The sequence below is a fragment of the Haplochromis burtoni genome, unplaced genomic scaffold, assembly GCF_018398535.1.
Source record: "Haplochromis burtoni strain Fernald_Lab_line unplaced genomic scaffold, NCSU_Asbu1 Contig_266, whole genome shotgun sequence".
Taxonomy (NCBI): domain Eukaryota; kingdom Metazoa; phylum Chordata; class Actinopteri; order Cichliformes; family Cichlidae; genus Haplochromis; species Haplochromis burtoni.
The window spans coordinates 326,393-345,358 of NW_024582627.1; the positions used below are offsets into that span (position 1 = coordinate 326,393).

General features: G+C 40.2%; 1 protein-coding gene across 2 annotated transcripts in view; it reads right to left on the bottom strand.

The window, feature by feature from the left end:
• The window catches only part of wls (Wnt ligand secretion mediator), a 23,599-nt gene extending 6,079 nt beyond the window's left edge, over positions 1–17,520 (bottom strand). The window contains exons 1-8 of one of the 2 annotated variants that reach the window (XM_042227527.1): positions 17,243–17,520; positions 13,175–13,447; positions 8,375–8,499; positions 7,137–7,298; positions 6,665–6,801; positions 3,638–3,806; positions 2,761–2,880; positions 153–250 (exon numbers count right to left, since the gene is read on the bottom strand). In XM_042227527.1, coding sequence (XP_042083461.1) covers positions 153–250; positions 2,761–2,880; positions 3,638–3,806; positions 6,665–6,801; positions 7,137–7,298; positions 8,375–8,499; positions 13,175–13,447; positions 17,243–17,348 — 1,190 coding nt within the window. In that variant the 5' untranslated portion in view covers positions 17,349–17,520. The remainder of the gene's footprint in view (positions 1–152; positions 251–2,760; positions 2,881–3,637; positions 3,807–6,664; positions 6,802–7,136; positions 7,299–8,374; positions 8,500–13,174; positions 13,448–17,242) is intronic. The other variant, XM_042227528.1, reaches the window with a different exon arrangement.
• Positions 17,521–18,966: the final 1,446 nt, after the last annotated feature.

Below are 18,966 nucleotides of genomic sequence, written 5' to 3' on the forward strand. Positions count from 1 at the left end.
AAGACTTTGCCAACCAATGAGTGAGGTCACGGTGGCTACGTCCATCTTTTATACCGTCCGTGGTTTGCTGTAAACGCACCTCTATAATGCAATGGACATAGTCCGTTTTAATATGGTTATTTAAAACTGTGTTTAATGAAACTTAGTCTCACCTCTCACACATGTCAAAGATAAAGAGGCAGAAGGAACCAAACACGACAGGTCCGACCTGCTTCCAGTAAATTGAGAAACGGTTCCTCTCTGTCTGGTCCTGAAAGAGAAGCACAAAACGGACAGATGTTTTTCACATTTCATCACTTACTGCATGCTACCTTCTCGAGGAATGGCCATGCTATAGATTAAACAGATGTCCTTTTATAAACACACCATCTTCATCAGAGTTTTTGATTTGTGATTGACTGATTGATTGATTGACTGGACTGCAATCTTAAAAATCAACTAATGTCTGTGCTCACTGTCACAGACATGTTAGCCAGCAAATGTAGATCTCACAGTCAGTGGAGGGTAATTTAGAAACTATGATAACTTCTGATACTACGAAGACCTAAATCAAGCTTCAGTAGTTGCAAAATTCTCTGACCTGTGACATCTCACATTTGATGACGCCTGTTCACAGGAGAAACAGGCTCCATCCATTGACTTCCAAGAAATAGGAAAAATACCAAATATTCATCCGAACAACATCAAACACTACACTGTAGTGTAGTGTTTGATCATTAGCAGTACATTCAGTGAGTGTGAGGTAGATTTGTGACAGACAGGTGAAGGACAAACAAAAGTACAGATTCTTTGATTTGTTAGTAAAACAATTTTAGACGTAACTACTGAAATAGCACTGTGATAAATTACTCAGATTAAAGATTAATTCTAGAGGATATTTGGACCTGTGCAGTTATCCAGCATAGTTTTGTGACTTGGCGACACAACTTGTGCCTCAGCACTCCATAACCTCACACTGTAACCACTCTAGCACCTTTATGGTTCCTAAACACTTAAAAAGTGCAATAATACCACTGACAGTTGATCACTGAATGTCAAGGAGGGAAAAATTAAAAACAGATTGAGCTACAACACTGGCATCCTATTACATAACCACACCCAAATTCAGTGAGCACTTTAGAATGACCCATTTTTGACAAATGTTTGTAAAGGCAGACTGACTGGCTAGGTGCTTAATTTTATAAAACTGTGGCAACTGAGCTGAAAACACCTGAATTCAAAGATTAAGAGGTGTTCCTCAATACTTTTGTCCAGACACTGTACCCAGGATTAAGACGAAGATGAGGAAGAAAATATCAACAGGCACCATCATAATATTGAGACTTCTCTGCAGAAGGACCCAAAAGGCTCGTCATGCTGCTTTACATGAAGAGATCCTGCTGTATCACGCCACAAGAAGAGCTTTAAGGAGACGACGTGAATGTCTTCAAGTAGTTACGGGAGTAAGCTACTTGAATCCAGAAAGAAAGCATTGGGAAAGGACTGAAGTTTAATGTTCAGCACAAGTTGACCAAGCTGAAAAAGTTCAGAGTTAATACACACCAGAGGTTATAAATGATGCCAAAAGGTGTGTCTATTAGATGTTGACAGGGAGAGATCTAATAAACTTTTGTGCAGCAGATACTTGGATGAGTAATAGCACGAAAAGGACAAGTGTAATTAATAAAGTCTGTGATATCTGCAGAGACCAACACCAAGGATTTGGAAGTTGTTTGGCAACATAATAAGCACACCTGTCTAATGTATGGAATTTTTTAAGACAGAGTCATTAATTATGTAATAGTCACCTGACCATCTTTTTCTGTTTTGATTATTCAAAATGCCTGGTGTGAAAAATCTTCATGTACACAAAACAGTCTGAATCTTTCTGTCGTTCAAATTTGTAACAACATGATCAACACTTTAGCATTGTATAGTGATTTGCTGGCGTCTCTACGTGTTACAGTGCAATTAATAAACACACACACACACACACACACACACACACTTTGTTTATGCAAAGTGGGCGGGTACTGGGATAAAACTTCTCTAGTAGTCTCACCAAAGTCATCTGTCAATGGGAGGAACAATACTGTTGTATGACAAGGTGGGAAATACATGAGCCCTACACAAACACAGCCTCGAATGTATGAAGTGCCATAAATGTCAGCTTTTAATCTCACAAGAGCAACTGAACATCTGCATCACACATGTAAAATGTACCAGTCTCTGATCCAACAGGGGACTTTTAAAATATGATGTTCCCTTCTATTAATATCTGATAAAACCCATTTGAAAAATACAGTGATTGTGCATACATTGTTAATCATATCAGCTCAAGCACAGATCACGGCTGTCATGCAAAACTGTCTTGAACTTTTACACATTAACATACAGCAAAATTAGATAATGAACAGAATAAACAGGTTGTACAGAGCAAAACCTTGAGAACAAGCAACCAGGTTTAAGAACAGGCCATGGAACCACACCACGTACAAGCTCAGGTGTGTCAGGTAGAGATGTGACATTGCTGCAGAGGCTTTAGCATGCCAACGAAAACAAGTGGAGCAGAGCCAGCCAGCCAACAGGAGAAAAGCCTGCTGTGCTACAGTCCAGAGAGTTGAGGCGGGGCAAAGAGACGATGAACCTGTCTGAGGCAGACATGGAGCTCATCAAGACAATGGTCACTGTGTTCAGGTGACCAAAAAAAAAAGCTGATGTCTGATCATCTCCGTGACTGCCTCAATCCAGGCCAGATTACAGACGTCAGATAAAAATGACCTGCGATTCTTTTGTGGGATGACAGCAAAATTCAGGGAAGATTTTGATGGCTGGTACACAGAGATCACACATCTTCAGTTCTTCTCTGCCCAGAACCAATGTTTTAAAGAACTGTGTTTCCTGGACAAAAATGACAACAAGATAAAATGGGCAAAACCACTTTTCCAAACTTTATAGTGTGACATGTAGGTTTTTAACATGAACCCATGACAAGACTCAAGTTTTATTGTCCTTATTCAAAGAACAAAGCTTTAAGTCATGAGAACCATGTGGGGGGTTTTTTGACATTACTGAAAACAAACCCAAACAAATATGCATATAATGAAACACTGAATTGAACTCTTCACATCTGTCATATTTGCTTGTTCTCTAGCTTTCAGTTAACAGTTCTCTGTTTAGCTGTTAAGAGTCTTCTTTAAGATGAACACTCACTCAAAAAAATATATTATTATTTAATTAAACTGAGAAATAAGGAAATTATATAAATTAAGAGTCAAGTCTTGCAAGTGATGAATATGGAGATGCAAGATGTACTTCAAAATAAATACACCTTTACACTGAGAAAGCATAGAGTAGGATCAAGAAACAATAATCTGCACAAGTCCTCTGTGATTACACATGCAAGTGCATGGTGCTCTGCATTTTCCTACATCAATATGGGCTGGAGTGAGGAAGAGAAGACAGTGTGCAGTAGCTGAGGCATTCTCCTGAGCATGCATGCAGTCCTTGCTTTTATCAGAGCCCGATCATCCTTTCATTCAAACACCATAATTCAGGATACTTAAATAAAAGTGAGATTAAGAAACTTTAAGTAAGATCAATAGCGAGTCAGAAAAACCATGCACAAGACCAAAGTAAATGGAGCTTTGTACAGTACCATGAGGTGCTCCCCGCAGAAGATGATCCAGAAGGAGAGCAGCATAGAGTAGAAGATGCCCTGCCTGATGTCTCCAAAAAGCAGCATCCATGTCCAGTTGAAGCCAACAGAAAACCACTCCACTGGGATGTTGATGAATGTCATGGAGATTCCTAGAGCCAAGATTACCCTAGGAAAGCAAAACAAAAAAAAAAAAAAAACCAACAACCATAAATTCAACATTACCTACTTTGATGACTTATGTAATAATATGTGACTCAGTGTAGGAAAAGCCACCAAAAGATGTAAACCGGTTAATTCAGCTAAGATCTAAGCGATGATGCAATCAAGAACAACTCGACTTTCCGATATTTCCAGTGTTTATTATCTAAACTCCGCGGTCTATAGATTTCTCTCAAAACTATGTCAGATGGGGGGAAAAAAAAGTGTTTTGTACTTAACACTTTCTAATGTATAAAAATTAAATAAACATCATTTTGACCCAAATTCTTGTCTGCAAATCTCTGGGCTATGAGGGGAAAGCCCCCCGCAACCTTCCCAGTCAGCAATCAACCGCTGCACCTCCCAACCCTCTCCACCGCAGTCATGCTGGAGTCGTTTCCATCTTTAGCCTGTTGTGTTGATTTTTTTGAATGGACACAGTGTGACATCTTCATGTTAAAATTAATATAATAGAAGATTAATTCAATCTGTTTTTTGCATGTTTATTGAAAAGTTTTGAATTTTTTAGGAAAGAAGGGGGGAGAAAAAAACAGTTTGAACTAGCCTGGTTTTCATTTGACGCATCGAATATGGTGGCATATAAATGAAGTTTCGTTGAACATTTCATTGAATTTGAATTAAAGACTGGGGAAGTAGGACTCCCAGTGGGATTTACTGCCTTCTGAGGTTGGCTGTTCCAAGTGATCTGGATCATCTTTATCATAGTGAGACATTCTCATCCTGAAGTGTGTTTTTATTTTTATAAAGTTACATCCCAACAAGTATTATTTGTTACTTTAAAAAAAAACTTAAAAAAAAAAAAGTATAAACTTCTGTATCTGGACTAAAACTGTTACACACACACATACATTTTTTGTTTTAGGCTGAGCATTTACTTAACCAGGCTTACTAGACTTCAGGACATTGATTAGCTTACCCATTCAGCTACAACCACAGCATGTTCCCACAGAAGCTTGACTTATGCGTTTCTAAATCATGTATTTTACCTAAACAGCCTCATTACTGCTAGACCTTGAATATCTGTTTCATGAAATCTAGAGTCCAGTGAACTGAGAACAATCACCACAGAGAAAAATTAGGCTCATCTTTTTAGCAAATTGCAACAGGTCCCTGCATGTGACCAGCTGATAAAACAAATACTGTAAATAGACAGATAAGAGGGCAAAACAGAGCTACAGAAGATAGATGGGTACAAACACTTTATGATAACACTGTGGGCAAGAGAAGTAATCTGATACACATTCTAAGCAATTTGACGCCAGACAGTTCTGCAAAGTGAACAAAGTCAAACCACATTAGACCGGTATGTATAGAATGTGTCGAGGGCACCATCGACACAGGCAGGAGAACTGGGACCTGCATACGCCCGCATGTGTGAAAAAGTCAAAGGGTTAGGGTCAAGTTTGTAAAACTGAAGTGGCAGACATTTTTTCCCTACTTAACATGGGACAGTATGAAAAGTACAGGTGTAACTAATAATATGAATTATTTCTTAAGTGCATTTGAGTATGTCAGGCAATAGATGTGAGCAACCAACAACATTATCATTTGTTTTCTGCCGTAGCAACTCAAAATGTCTGCTGCGTTCCTGAGGAGTTGACATTTTCAGCACATGTTTCCAATGACAAAATAAAGATGTTTCATATTATCCTGTGTTCCCCTCACATCCATTCTCCTCACAACTTTAGAGAAAGCCTGAGGTTTACCATTCTGACACCTATGTGGGCTAGCATGGCAGGAGACTCTAGTAAAGCTTTTAAAGCATGAAAAAATCATCCACTGTCCACAAATAGGGTACAATTCGCACTTCCTGAGAGCCTGCTGGTCATTTGGGAATAAGAGCCTTGAGCTGGAAAACACAGAGGGAAGGAGAGATACACTGCTGCTGTAGTTGTGTGTCGTTCGTGATGTGTGGTTGTGGCGACAGCGTGCGGGTCTGTGTGGTGTGATTTGTGTGGGTGGTCGTGGTGTCCCGGCGTGCTGTCGGGTGTCCCGCGGTAGCGGGTGTTTACCCGTTCCTAAGATGTGACGACCCATCCTTGGGTTTGTGGTGTGCACAGTATGTGTCAGCTGAGTGCTAGCTTGCAGATTTTGTAACGTGTTTCATGCTTCGCCTGGCTTTTCCTGTGGCGCAGAACGCTGCCTCTTACTGATCTGTCTTCTCTCCACGGCAGGGGGTTAGACAAACACTGGGCTCGGAGCATGACTTCAACTTGTTCACAGGGCAGCACAACTGCTTCCATGTGTTGCTTGAACCTTCATCAACTTGGCTTGGTTATAGATTTAATACAAATATTTGAGGAGGTTTTTGGAATATACAAAAACAGCCATGAAGATTTCTCATGTTTCCCACATTGTTTTGCTTACACCACCTCATTGAATTTTCAGTAGTTAAAAAGCCAAGTGCGAAATACCAACATTCCCAGATACCATTCCTCCTCAGACGCTTGATGAATAACACCCTCTGATCTCAGTGACCTATACTGTACACAGCTAGTATGACCTACTTGTTCTTTTCATCCATAGTTAATATGTACTTTCATCTAGTACATGCGCTGAAGCTGAGCTACTGTGTTATCATCTAACAATTACTGCAGGTCCTCAACATATCATTTATCTGTAATCACTGAGCCACAGATAATTCAATTATTTGAATCTTCATCACTGGTCACCTGAGGGTAGATGGATGAAGTGAAGAGAAAGGTGGATGGCAGCAGCAAAATTTAGTGTTATTTGGAAACGTAAAAAGAAAAGTTGCACTTTTTACAGATCATCACTATGATGCTGATAATGAGGGGGCCTTACTTCTCTAGCAGGACAGGAGGTCTGCTCATGAGGGTGATGCGTCTCCAGTACCAGATCATGATGATGAGGATGCTGGGTGTGAGGAAGGTCTTCATGGCAAACCAAACTTTGGTGAAGCCACCGTTCTGATGAATTCCCTGATGAGCAAAAAGAAACGCTATCAGTGTCAGTGCACGGTAACACTAATAGAAGTTTTCCACTAATACCTACTTGGCTCAATGTGATTCGACCTCACTCCATTTCAGTTTTTTTCCCATTACAATTAAGTACAACATAATGTGTGGGGGTCAAAACATACAGCACAATAATGAAGGATGTCAAGGCGTTGGTATACCTGCAGCAGAGTAGGTACTAGTGGAAAAGGGCTATAACAGTACATCCCTTAACCCTTTAAAGCCCAGCATACTGTATTTGATGCATGTGTTTTTGAGAGAGTTTAATGGGGTAATGACATGTCATTGTGAAATCTTACAACAAGTCGGATGTCTCTGATCTCTCCAATTCCCACATTGATCTTCTTCCTCTCGTTGACAGGCAGGCGAATGTTGAGGAGGTAGTACTTATGGGCCACGCTCCCCAGTTCCATGAAAGGTAGCAAGTCGCACTCGTAGTAACGGCCCTCATTCTCGTGAGTCTGGAGTAAACAAGCATTTGAAAACACGTTTACCTAAAGAGACAAGCTACTTGAATTTATTTTAGGTAAGCATCAGCATCAACAGTTCTGAAACTGACTATATCCACAAGATTAGCTGAATGTAGCTTTGAGGCAGCAGTGTAAGTAAATACAGAGCATTTTCCAGTCTTCTTTCCCACAAAAATGTAAGCACAAAAATAGCCTAGGCAGTGTTTTCATTGAAAATTTTGAGTATAAAATATCTCCTTAATATAACTAACTAATTTACCCATGTAACTTGTCAGAAGCCTTTACAATATAAAATATATTAAAATAATATAAAATAATATAAACATTTCTACCTGGGATGCTGTACCTTGGGCCAATTTTTTTTTTTTACCAAGGGTTCAATAGCCTGCTTTGTCACTAGGTCATAAATTTGGGTATTCTCACTAAGGCTAATGATACAGACCTTTTTCATAATATGAAGAGACTTTGGAGTCAGAAACCATGCGATTCATAATATAAACTAATATATATAATAACTTAATTTTACGGATCATTCTTGTATACGCTGATAAAAAGGTTACATTATTAGTAAAGCAATTTATCCATCTAGTTTTGCAATTAATACCTAAACAGAGTATCTTTTCCATAAAAGCTTTGTACCATATCGCTTCATATTTCTATTTAACAGCAGTTGTGGAAAAATAGTATAATACGTCTCCTTATTCAAGAGTTATGCTCTCACCTTTTAACAAACCCCATTACCCCTTATTGCTAGACAATAACCGACTAAATATGATTCAGAGAGGAGAACCGAGTTCTTGGGTAAATTAAGGGTGTTGCATCTAGTTCAGACATGTCTGTAAAAACAGCAGGGCAGACAGAGCTGTACTTTAAACCTCTAAAATACTTTATACTTATACTACTTTTTTTTTTTTTTTAAGTACAGCAAAGAAATTAAGTTTGCATTGAGTTATTGAAGCTACAGGACAGAGGCAAGCCCAGACATGACACAACTTTGGCTCTGTGTGCCAAGTCAATAAAATGAGCAAGCTTTTGTAATTTAAAAGTCGAGCTACAGTCTTAACTACCTTGGTAGCGGTGAAGTTGCAGCTGAGTTTCCTCTGCTCAAAGGAGTGAGCCATCTCTGTCCATTCACTGTCCATATCATCTCTGTAGGCCAGGCCAACGTCAATGTACACCAATGATCCATCCTCTGGGGAATAATAATAATCATCATCATCATCATCATCACAACAACAAGAAGTTGTTTTTGCATTAATATAACACTTGATATACATACTCTAAAGACAATCCTGACAATAATAAAGAAGACAGAGAGAAACATTTTTCCCGATGGAAAGAACAAAGAAGGCTCTGAATAATGCACACTAGGGCTGAACGATATATCGCATTTGCGATAATATCGCGACATGATCAAGTGCAATTTTCTAACCGCAAAGGCTGCGATTATACTCTGGACATGTCCAAATTCATGGGCTGCATCCTCCTGAGGCCGCATTTGTAGACCGATTACGTCACAGCGACGCGCCGAAGGCTGTCCAAATTACTACCATATCCCAGAATTCATAGCGCGGCCCAGCCAAACTCCAGTTTCCAGCAATGGCGGCCGCTACTAAGTTTTAAAATTACTCATACTAATCTTTCTGGGTCACAAAATAAACTTTTAACATATTTTCAGGCGAGAAAGTAGTTGTGTAAACATCAAATATCTGCTCGGTTTATCAAGATATCCCATATTTGCAAAAGTGCTTCGACGTTTTCGGAGACGTCTGCTACCCACCAGCTCGATAGCTAGCCGGGAGCTCGAGGGTCACTGATGCGGCCGAGAACGGCACAACTCCCGGCACATCATTTTCAGATCACCGCGGACTTTCGCTGCTTGGGTTAAACGTAATATATAAGTCACTTAGACAACCTAAAAATGTTATTGTTGGGCTTTTTTCAGTGTTTTGTTTGTTCGTGAGTAAATCGGTTTGGCTGAGATTAAAGTTATTAGATTAGATAAAATAAAACTTTATTAATCCCCCGGGTGGGTTCCTTTTTGGTTTTTACACAGCTGACTAAACGTCAAACAGAAAACTGAAGTTAAGACGGCCCCACCCTCGCCACCTCCCCCTCCGCACACAGCTGACTAAACGTCAAACAGAAAACTTATTAAACAGAAGTATGAGACAGTCGAGAATTTACACCAGTGTCTGGTTATATTTTAGATAGCAAGAAGCAGACGGCCGAGTTTATTAAACTCCACCGAGACAGCGGTGACGCTAATCAGAACTAGTCAGAAGGCTAGACCGTCCAATTTCACGCCTTTAAGTTTTAAAGGCGTGTTTGTGTGTGTGTTTATACAATTGCTATTATGTTTGCACTTTATGTGTAATGTTACTGACTGCAGAGATCAGTAAGATGTGTGTATTTTTTATTTATTAGTTTTATTTATTTAATATTATTTTTTAATTGAATGACTGTCTAGTAGTTCACAGATGTCGAAAAACTGAGTGTGGTAAAGCCACTGATTTTTTTTATGTATATTTCTGCAATCTGCACATTGTACTGACTTTCATTTTAATGTTTACACCAGGGTTCCTTGTCAGCACTTTATGCTCAGATGTTTGTAAGCTAAAAATAAACTATTGTGTATGTTCAAATATACTGTTGTGATTGAAGAAGTTAAATAAAAATGTCAGTCATCAATTCATGCATCACCTCATGTCATCATAACAGAGGTCTGTCTTCCAGGAAAGAACAGTTTAAAATTAATGTAATATAGTATTGGCCATACTATATGATGTATTGCTTGTCTTTGTTTAATAATACAGAAGACAAAGACCTTAAAAAATAATCGCATATCGCATCGCAATCGCAATATTGGGGCAAAAAATCGCAATTAGATTATTTTCCATAATCGTTCAGCCCTAATACACACACACACACGTCTGCATTTTGACGTGTGTTGTGCCTCGTCACAAACCTGCTGCCTCTTATCATCCTCGCAATGAGATCAAATTAAAATGTGGTGACAGACAGCCACAGCCTTTTCAGTATACACCCACCAAATGCTCTTAGCAGTGGACGCCTAGCTTTTTTCTTTGTATGTGTCAAAATCTGTAGAACGTTTAAGAAGCAATCAGTGAGTTTAATCACTGGCAATCGGCATTTGCATCAAAAACTCAAGGGTGCAGTTCAAACTGGCATACATTCATGTAAAGTGCAGATCACTGGCGTGTTAAACAGTGGTCCTGCAAATCTGGAATAGTTCTGAAACACTCGTATTAATAAGATTATTTCTCAATATCCACGTGTTCGATATGGTTCCTTCCAAAGTAACCATAGCAAGGTTACTTCCTAATACACCCAAACTTCAACAAGACCTTAAAAAACCCAGCCCAGTGAATCCAACAAAAAGATCCAAAGCCAAGCTATTAAAGCTGCATCTTTAGATCACATTACAAAGCCAAGTGTTTTCTCCTCCAGCCCTCCAGAGAGCCTCTTGTGCCGTTATGAAACAAGCTGGAATGAAGAGAAAGAAACCCGGTGGCCTCTGCTGTAAGACAGGGGGAAAAAAGGAAAAGAAAAAAAGGGGAGAGAGAAGAAGAGGGAGCCAGATGAAAACTGGCAGCCGACTGTCTCTGTAATGCCCTCCCCTCTGCCATTGGTTGAGCCGGCCGCCCTCAAATGTCAGCTCGCTTCATGCAAACATTCCAGTCCACTCCAGCAGCCATTGCCACGGAAACTAAGCCTCCTCAACAGCTGTGTTATTGCTGGACCTGGGCCAGAAAGGGGGTGCTTGGTGCTGGGTGGAGTGGGGCAGGTGGGTGGAGTGGTTAATAAGGGTGACGCTCTTCTCTGGGATGAACATTGTTACACAGATAAGGTAGTCAAGGAAGAGATGGCCTTGTGTTACTTCGTCATACACCAGCAGAACAGAATCCACCCACCTTTGTGAGGTTGCTCTACTCGGGATTTAACCCTCATGGTATTTTGTTACCGGCAGATTAACAAAGTGGCTCCAGCGTTTCAATTGGGAGCTCACTGGCATTTTATGAAATCAGAATCAATGAATTGTTTTATGCAGTAAGGTTTATTGAATAAAAATGTAGACATGGCCTAATATTAGAAGTTGCGCCAGACAACATAAAACGGTGATTTGACTACCTGATTGTTCCTCTTTTATAAGATTAAAGAGCTTTCTGTAATGTGAGACACAAAAATGCCTCACATTACGCAATGCTTATGCCAATTTAGGAAGTCTGTTCATTACTAGCCTCTTATTTTTTTCAGTTTCAAGCTTACCTCCTCAGGATAAAAACGGAACAGGCAATAATGTTGTACACTAGAAAAGGGATGTAAATTATAGGGTTTAAAATTGTCAACTATTTTACGTTTCAAGGTGAGATTCCTGCTTTTTCCAGCACTACCCGATTTCTACTAAATGTGGCACTCTGCTTCTTCTGCATCCATTTGTTCTCACAGCACCTCGCATAGCTTAGAAAGATCAAAATGAGTCGATGACATCTGGCAAAAAGGCTTGACTGTGGTCCAGGCTGAATCACTGACTCATCTGTCAGACAGCCAGGCAGTAAACAACCCACAGCCCCCTGACACAACCGAGGCCAAAAATGTGAGCAAGTAAGGGATGCTGATGAGTAGGACGCCACTGTACCATGACTGTTTAGACAAGCCAGACCAGAAAGGCAAAGATTCTGAGGTATTTTGCCCTCTTTGTTGCTACAAATACTTCTCATCACCTTTGAGTGTGCTGGCCTACAATGGATTGTATTAAGGCTGACAAGCATGTGTCAGTCTAGATAAGCCTCTTTACATCAAACGTTCCCATCGTACTCAACCTGACATTCAAATACTTTGCTATGCATTGCAATCCATTTGAAGAAAATTTTTCATTGAGATTCAAATCGACTTCCCCAGACTCTGCTGGTGATCCAGACTCTCATTAGACTTTCTCATCATCCTCTCTAATCCCTTCTTTGAGGATTCTAAGCACCCTGCCATGACACCAAACCCTGTCTTCTCTGAGGTGCTAGTTATTTCCCTTCTCCCCCTCCTCTGAAGTACTTCGACGCATTATTAGAATGCTGCAGATCGAGCTGTGAACTAGTACACTTCACAACAATGTTGTTTTAAATTAGGAGAAGATGCAAAAAATGTTTCCAGTGGGAGACTGAAGACATCAAAAGGCAGCCTGGATCAGCTGCATAAACAAAACCAATGACAAATTTCAACCTTTTTTTCCTCCCTAACCCATTACAATTACATCTCAAACAGCTTACACATGGGCAATATCCCTATCAATCTAAGCTTATGTTTAAAAAAGATAGTTTGAATTGGGATAATGAAATATCCAAGATGTATGGAAAAACAAGGAAATGTAATTGGCCTAAAGCAACCAACACCAATACCTGCCTCAACAGTGACTGACAAAGACCCTGAGATCTGCGAGGCTTTTGAGACGAAACAGCAAGACATTCATCTTTGTTTGCTGCCTGTTTGCTGCCTTTCTGTGCCATACATTTAAGGTAGACGTTCTGAGGAATTCTGAGTGTTCAGGGAATGTGAGAGAAGGAGGAAAAAAAGAAGAATTGTACTGAAAAAGATTAGCTGTAACTGACTTTTACAACCCTGGTGACTTGAGATTACAATAGTTGTGAATATTTCAGAAGTTAGCTTTGTCCAGAGCCTCTGTAAATATTTTCTTTTCAGATTGTGAAAGCAAGAAATACCACAGAGACAAAATATTGACAAAGTTCGTGGCATGCAAAAAAAAAAAAGCCATGTCCTTGAGACAAAACATGGGCTATGTTGCCCCATCCCTTATTTTCCTTTAAAACCCATAAGACACCTTTAGTTCTCACCTATCTGGTTGTACATCTTAAAAGCGATGTCAAACTGCAGAATGACCAGCATGAACTGGAACCACGGGCTCATCTCCTTGTTGGGAAGAGGAATGTGGACAGCAAACACAATGTTGTTAGCCTCGATCCTCTTGGCCATGGCTTCATCAAACGACCGGATCTTATCACACTCCTTTCGGCCCCAAGGCATGAACCATTTTGTTTGCTGCGGTTTGTTCGGTTTATCCACGCATTTTGTGGCCAAGTAGTGGACTGCTGTGGTGGGGCTGGGAGCTGGAAAGACAAAGTGGTAGAGGTTAGACTAAGTGTCAAACTGAAATACTGCAGGAGTTTTGTTTTTGCTTTTGTTTTTAAATGGTCCTACCATGCCAGATTTGCCCTCAAACTAACAAATCGCATGAAATCATTTTAGCCCAAATATAATACACCAGTCTTCAGTGCTGCAGATTAAACTGTTCAAGGACAATGTTAAGATCTTAGGAACAGTTGCCAGTTTGACTTTCAGCCAAATCAGTACAAACACTTTGGTAATTACTTTTTTACACTGTTTAGGAAATGCCTACAAGCAAGGCTCTGTCTGTGAAGTGAGAGGGAGGGAAAATTCCCGAAAGCTCTCAGGCACCAATTACAGTGTTTACGCATTGAGATTCATGAGCTCGACAGGACTGCTGTTTGCAGTCTCTACTCACAGGAACTATTGTAAGAGAACAAAAACGGCCATTATCATGACAGCAAACTCTGGCACCCTGTTGTAGAACCTAGAGGCCTGATGTGAACGACACCTGAAAGGTCTGAGTGAAGGTGTAGACACACAAAACAAAAAGCCCCCAAAAACCCCAACATTAATTCAGGAAATGATGCGGGACAATCAGCAAATAAGTGAATCTGTTAGATTTATAGTGGTTTAGCACTTACCTGCAAGCCCTTATACATTACCGGCTCAGACAAAGGTCACTTTTGTATTTATACTCCTCATAGCGCAGACATACACACAGAAGTAGCACAAAGAGCCAATGTAAATACACAGTACTTGCCACAGCAGTAGTGACACGTGAGGTCAAACTTTTCTGATGATTATAATTTGGCAGCATTTTAATAAATCATTCTATACACTCTTTAGTAAATTGATTTAAAAAATGCATCCAAACAGCTGTAAATGACCACTTTGTAGGAAATCATTCACCTGCAGCGTATAAACCAACAGAAGAGTACTGAAAGTCATTTGCTGTTGGAGTCTAATCAGCCTATCTGTGAAGTCAAGTAGTTACAGAAGTTACCACTCTTGCGTTAAATGTTTACAAGTGTTAACTCTCTCCCTTTATATGGTGACGCTAATAGATGCATCTTGATGCTTGGTCACGGAGCACGCATTTCACATACTAGAATCAACTGAATGCATCAAACTACACAACTTCCTGTTAACGATTTGTTAGAAGCAGTCCCATTAAGACCAGCAGTCTCACAATAGGGTCACATACACACTTAATCTAGTGATATTAGTTTCTGGACAGAAATGCTCCAGTTTTGTTCATGCTCCCCCAACCTTGTTGTTGTTGTTGTGTTTTTTTAATCAATTTGGTCTCACGTGTACTGACTTAGGTTGATATGAAAAAGTATTAAAAGTAACGTGAATTAGTAAAAACTCAACATACACTTTTTTCTGAGCAACTCAAATCAAATCAAATCACATCACTTTTATTGTCACATCACTCACAGAGATGCATCAGAAAAGCGGACATAAAACAAGGATAAACACCCTTGTGCTGTTGTTTACTGTGATAAGTAAATGTTATGCAGTCTGACCCAGTAAGATTACCAGTATGCCTTTCACAAACCATATTAAGATGCCATCAGAACAGAAAGCAGTTCTGAAAGTCGATGTTTTTCTTCATTAGTACAATATGGCCTCAACTTTTCAAATAATTTCATTCATACAATAAAAACTCTGAAAACCTATGCCAGGAGGTCTGCACTACATTGCAGTGATGCAAACTTAAAATCAGAGCCATAAGTCAGACACTAAACTTGAACTGAAACAAGCAGTGAAGTAAGCAGATTTAACTTTTTTTTTTTTTTTTTTTTTTATTCTTTATACACTTCCCACCGACAGACTGAATAAAAGAACAAATGGGTACCTGGGAGTTATGAAAGTCAAAACTAGGACAAAGGACATAAAAACACATTTATGCCTCAAAAATGTTTTGATTTGAATACTGGCTTATAACAAGCAAGATGTGGACTCAAATCATGCAGATAAAACTTTGAAATGGCTTCAATCAAAAGGTACGCAAACAAAATCTCACACTCTAAGATAAATATGCAAAATGCTGAGCAAATCTGAAAGAACTACTGGGAAGTTATTAAGCTCTTAGTAAAATTCCTAGTATGGTGACATAAGCTGTAATCACCGTCTAGGGTACTTGTAGGAAGTACTGACTCGTGAGGATGAGCATTCAGAGCTTTGAGTTTTCACATCCAGGTTGTAAAAGAGATTAGTGGTGTTTCAAAGACGATGCAAAGCTCTCTTCTCCATCTCTACTGTTAGAAAGCACCAACTCACAAGTGGTAACGCTGTTAGACCGATGTATTTTTCAACCTTTTATCGTGTCCAAAGGTGCATTAGCCACAGAGGGAAGAAAACCGTGTGCACCTGTCCAGAAAGATCCTGTTACTTATCTGAACATCTAAACATATCTGCTCACTCCAAATCAAAAGCTAAAGGGCGGATGCCACGGTTTACACACCTATAGGCTCTCGCACAGTCATAAAACTCCACCACGAGGATCTTTATCTGTGCTAAAGGCTGTTTGAAATTAAACATTAAAATACACACAGAGCAACAAGGACGACCCACTGGAGTGAATTAAACCCAGTTATCTGGATCCCCTCGGAGTTCAATTATCAAGTGACCCCGTGAGTCCAGAGGCACACCAGCTCCTCCAGTCTCTATCCCAGTGTGTCCAGAATAATGGCCATCCCCTCAGCCCGCTGACCCCATGCCGTGTTCCCGGGTTTGTCGGGAAACAAGGGGAGAAAACCCCCTTTCTACTCAATTACCCTCGCCGCCCCCGGCCACCGAGCAAACACAAAGGAATCTGGCTTCATTAAAACCATCTCAGCCAGGAATGAACCAAACAGGCTAATTTATCAGCCATGTAGAGAGAGGGAGAGGGGGACTGGCTGGTGGGTGGTTTCCAGACTCTAAAAGCAACACAGGCATCTTTCACATGGACCCAACTTCTATCGACCGTGCTGTTGCACTGCTGGTGGGGCTTGTGCGCGCGTATTTGAGTGGGTGGATTTGAAGAAACTTGACAGCAACTCCAATACAGACCTGAAGGCAAAAAAATGCAACGTTGACAGCTGCGCGTGTATGTGTGTTTCTGTGCAGGTCTGTGCATGTCTGCCTCGATGCAAATGAAACTCGTGGAAGACGGGAGAAACATTAATGCTCTGCCTGCGAGGCCGTGGGGATTTGGGGAGGAAAAAAGGGGGAGACAAACGCAGGGCGAAGGAAGGAATGAAAGGAAGGTAGAGATGCTGCCTGGGGGCCCCCACACAGCGGATATTATATACGGGGAGGAGGGGGGAGAAGAGGGAGAGGAGAACATTCGAGTTGGGATCAAAGTAGTCGAGGGAAGGAAAAGAAAAAAAAAAAGGTATCCCAGAGCTTTTCTGTGCTGAAACAGCCCATTAAAAGTGTGATGTTCTGCGTTATTTTTAAGCACAGAAACGAAGCCAACTGGTTGTGGGCACGCAGGCAGCGAACACCTTGAAACAAAAGCAGTGATTTAGAGCGGAGGTGCCATTTCGTCTCGAAAGGTAAAAAATACGGCTAAAAGTTAGCGCCCTTCGTCTTTTGTTTCACCGGGAGCGTTTATTACCGCTCCTATCAAGGTAAATAGCGACGAACTCAACTTAAAAGTTTTCCGTTTTAGCCTTTTATACACGTTAACCTTTAAATACCCGCGAGCACGCGCGTACAAACACAGACGTTAGCTTGAAAAAGCACGTAATAAAAGTACAGATAAAATTGAGGCAAGGAAAACGGGGGAAAAAACAACTTACCAATTAAACCGCCGACCATGAAGGCAAACGCCTGGAACAAAAGCAGAATAACTCCCACTATCACCAACTTTTTGGTGCTCATATTCTCAATAATAGCCCCCGCCATGGCGAAGGAAATGTTGGATTGAAAATATCACCACCGAGCGAGAAACAGTAATGTTGGAAGGACAAGAGGGGGAGAAGAAAGCGATGCATCCACTGCAAGTAGGAAGGCAAGCTGGGCCCCCACCGCTCTGCTCCTGCCTTTCAACTTAGGAGGAGGAGGGAAAAAACAGGAATCACATGACCGAATAGCGCTCAGCTTTATCCCTCAACAGCCAGCTAAGATCAGGGGGAAGATCTGTGGAGCGCCACCGCATTGCATTAGAGGCTGGTAATGCAGGTTACTGTGTCATTGAATGCCTGTAATAGCGTCCCTGTTGTGTGGGACAGGGCTATTTAAAGGAAGGTTTGTGAGGTCCCATCTCATGTTTGGAGCCGTCGACACATTGTCCCCCCTAACCTATTCTTAGTCCAAGGTAGGAAGAGATATAAATAGGCGGCTGCACAATACTTAACTGTGTTCTGTAAGTTCAGATTTTTCTGGGCACGTGACATACTCAAAGGTTTAAGCCAACTAATGTTCGACAGTTAAAAATAAAATAAAAAATGTCACTAAATCTTCCTGGTTCCTAGAGCCAGTAGATCAGACTTTCGCTGTCCCTCCAAAAAAGAGCCAATTTAATTGCTTATAATTTGTAATTAAGTCTTCACATTACATGTAGTAAAGCAGAGGTGTCAAACGTAAGGGCCGCCAAAGATTCCCCACTGTATAGCTTTGGAAAATGGGAAGACATTTATATATTTTAACCTCTTAAATGTATTTCAGTTTTACTGCTTTTCCTATTGATGAAGACTTCTCCAATGCCCATTTATATTACAACAAAGTAATTAACTATCCTTTAAACAATTAAATAGCAGGAAAAAAATATTTTTCCCAACATTTCTTTCTATAGAAATTCCTCCTGCAGTTGTAAGGAGGAAAATGCTTCAAGCTAAACAAGCTGCTTCTCTGCATACAGACTGCTTTCATTTTGGCTTCTTAATTCAGTAATGGTCGGAGTGTGAAACTAATTGAATGGGAGCTGCTGAAAGATCCCTTTTGTTCACGTTTAACTTATTGTATAGAGGTATAGGGAAATAATTAAAAAATACACTAAATTCCCTTTTCAGAAATTACAGAAAAGGACAATTTGCATAATACACAAACATGAGTATCTTCAAATCAAATCAAATCACTTTTATTGTCACATCACATGTGCAGGTACACTGGTACAGTACATGTGAGTGAAATTCTTGTGTGCGAGCTTCACAAGCAACAGAGGTGTGCAAATATAAAGTTTAAAGACAATTTTCACGCCTCAGAAGCTTTGCAATTTTGAGACTGCTGCATACGGTGGCCCCTAGAGACAAAGCACGTACAAACTCCAAAACACTTGCAAAATCCAAAACACTTACAAACTCCAAAACACATGCAAAATACAAAACATGTACAAAATACAAAACACATGCAAAATACAAAACACGTACAAAATCCAAAACAGTGCAAACTCAAAACACTGCAAACTCAAAACTACAAAATCCAAAACACTTACAAACTCCAAAACACATGCAAAATAAACACGTACAAAATACAAAACATGTACAAAATACAAAACACGTACAAAATCAAAACACGTGCAAAA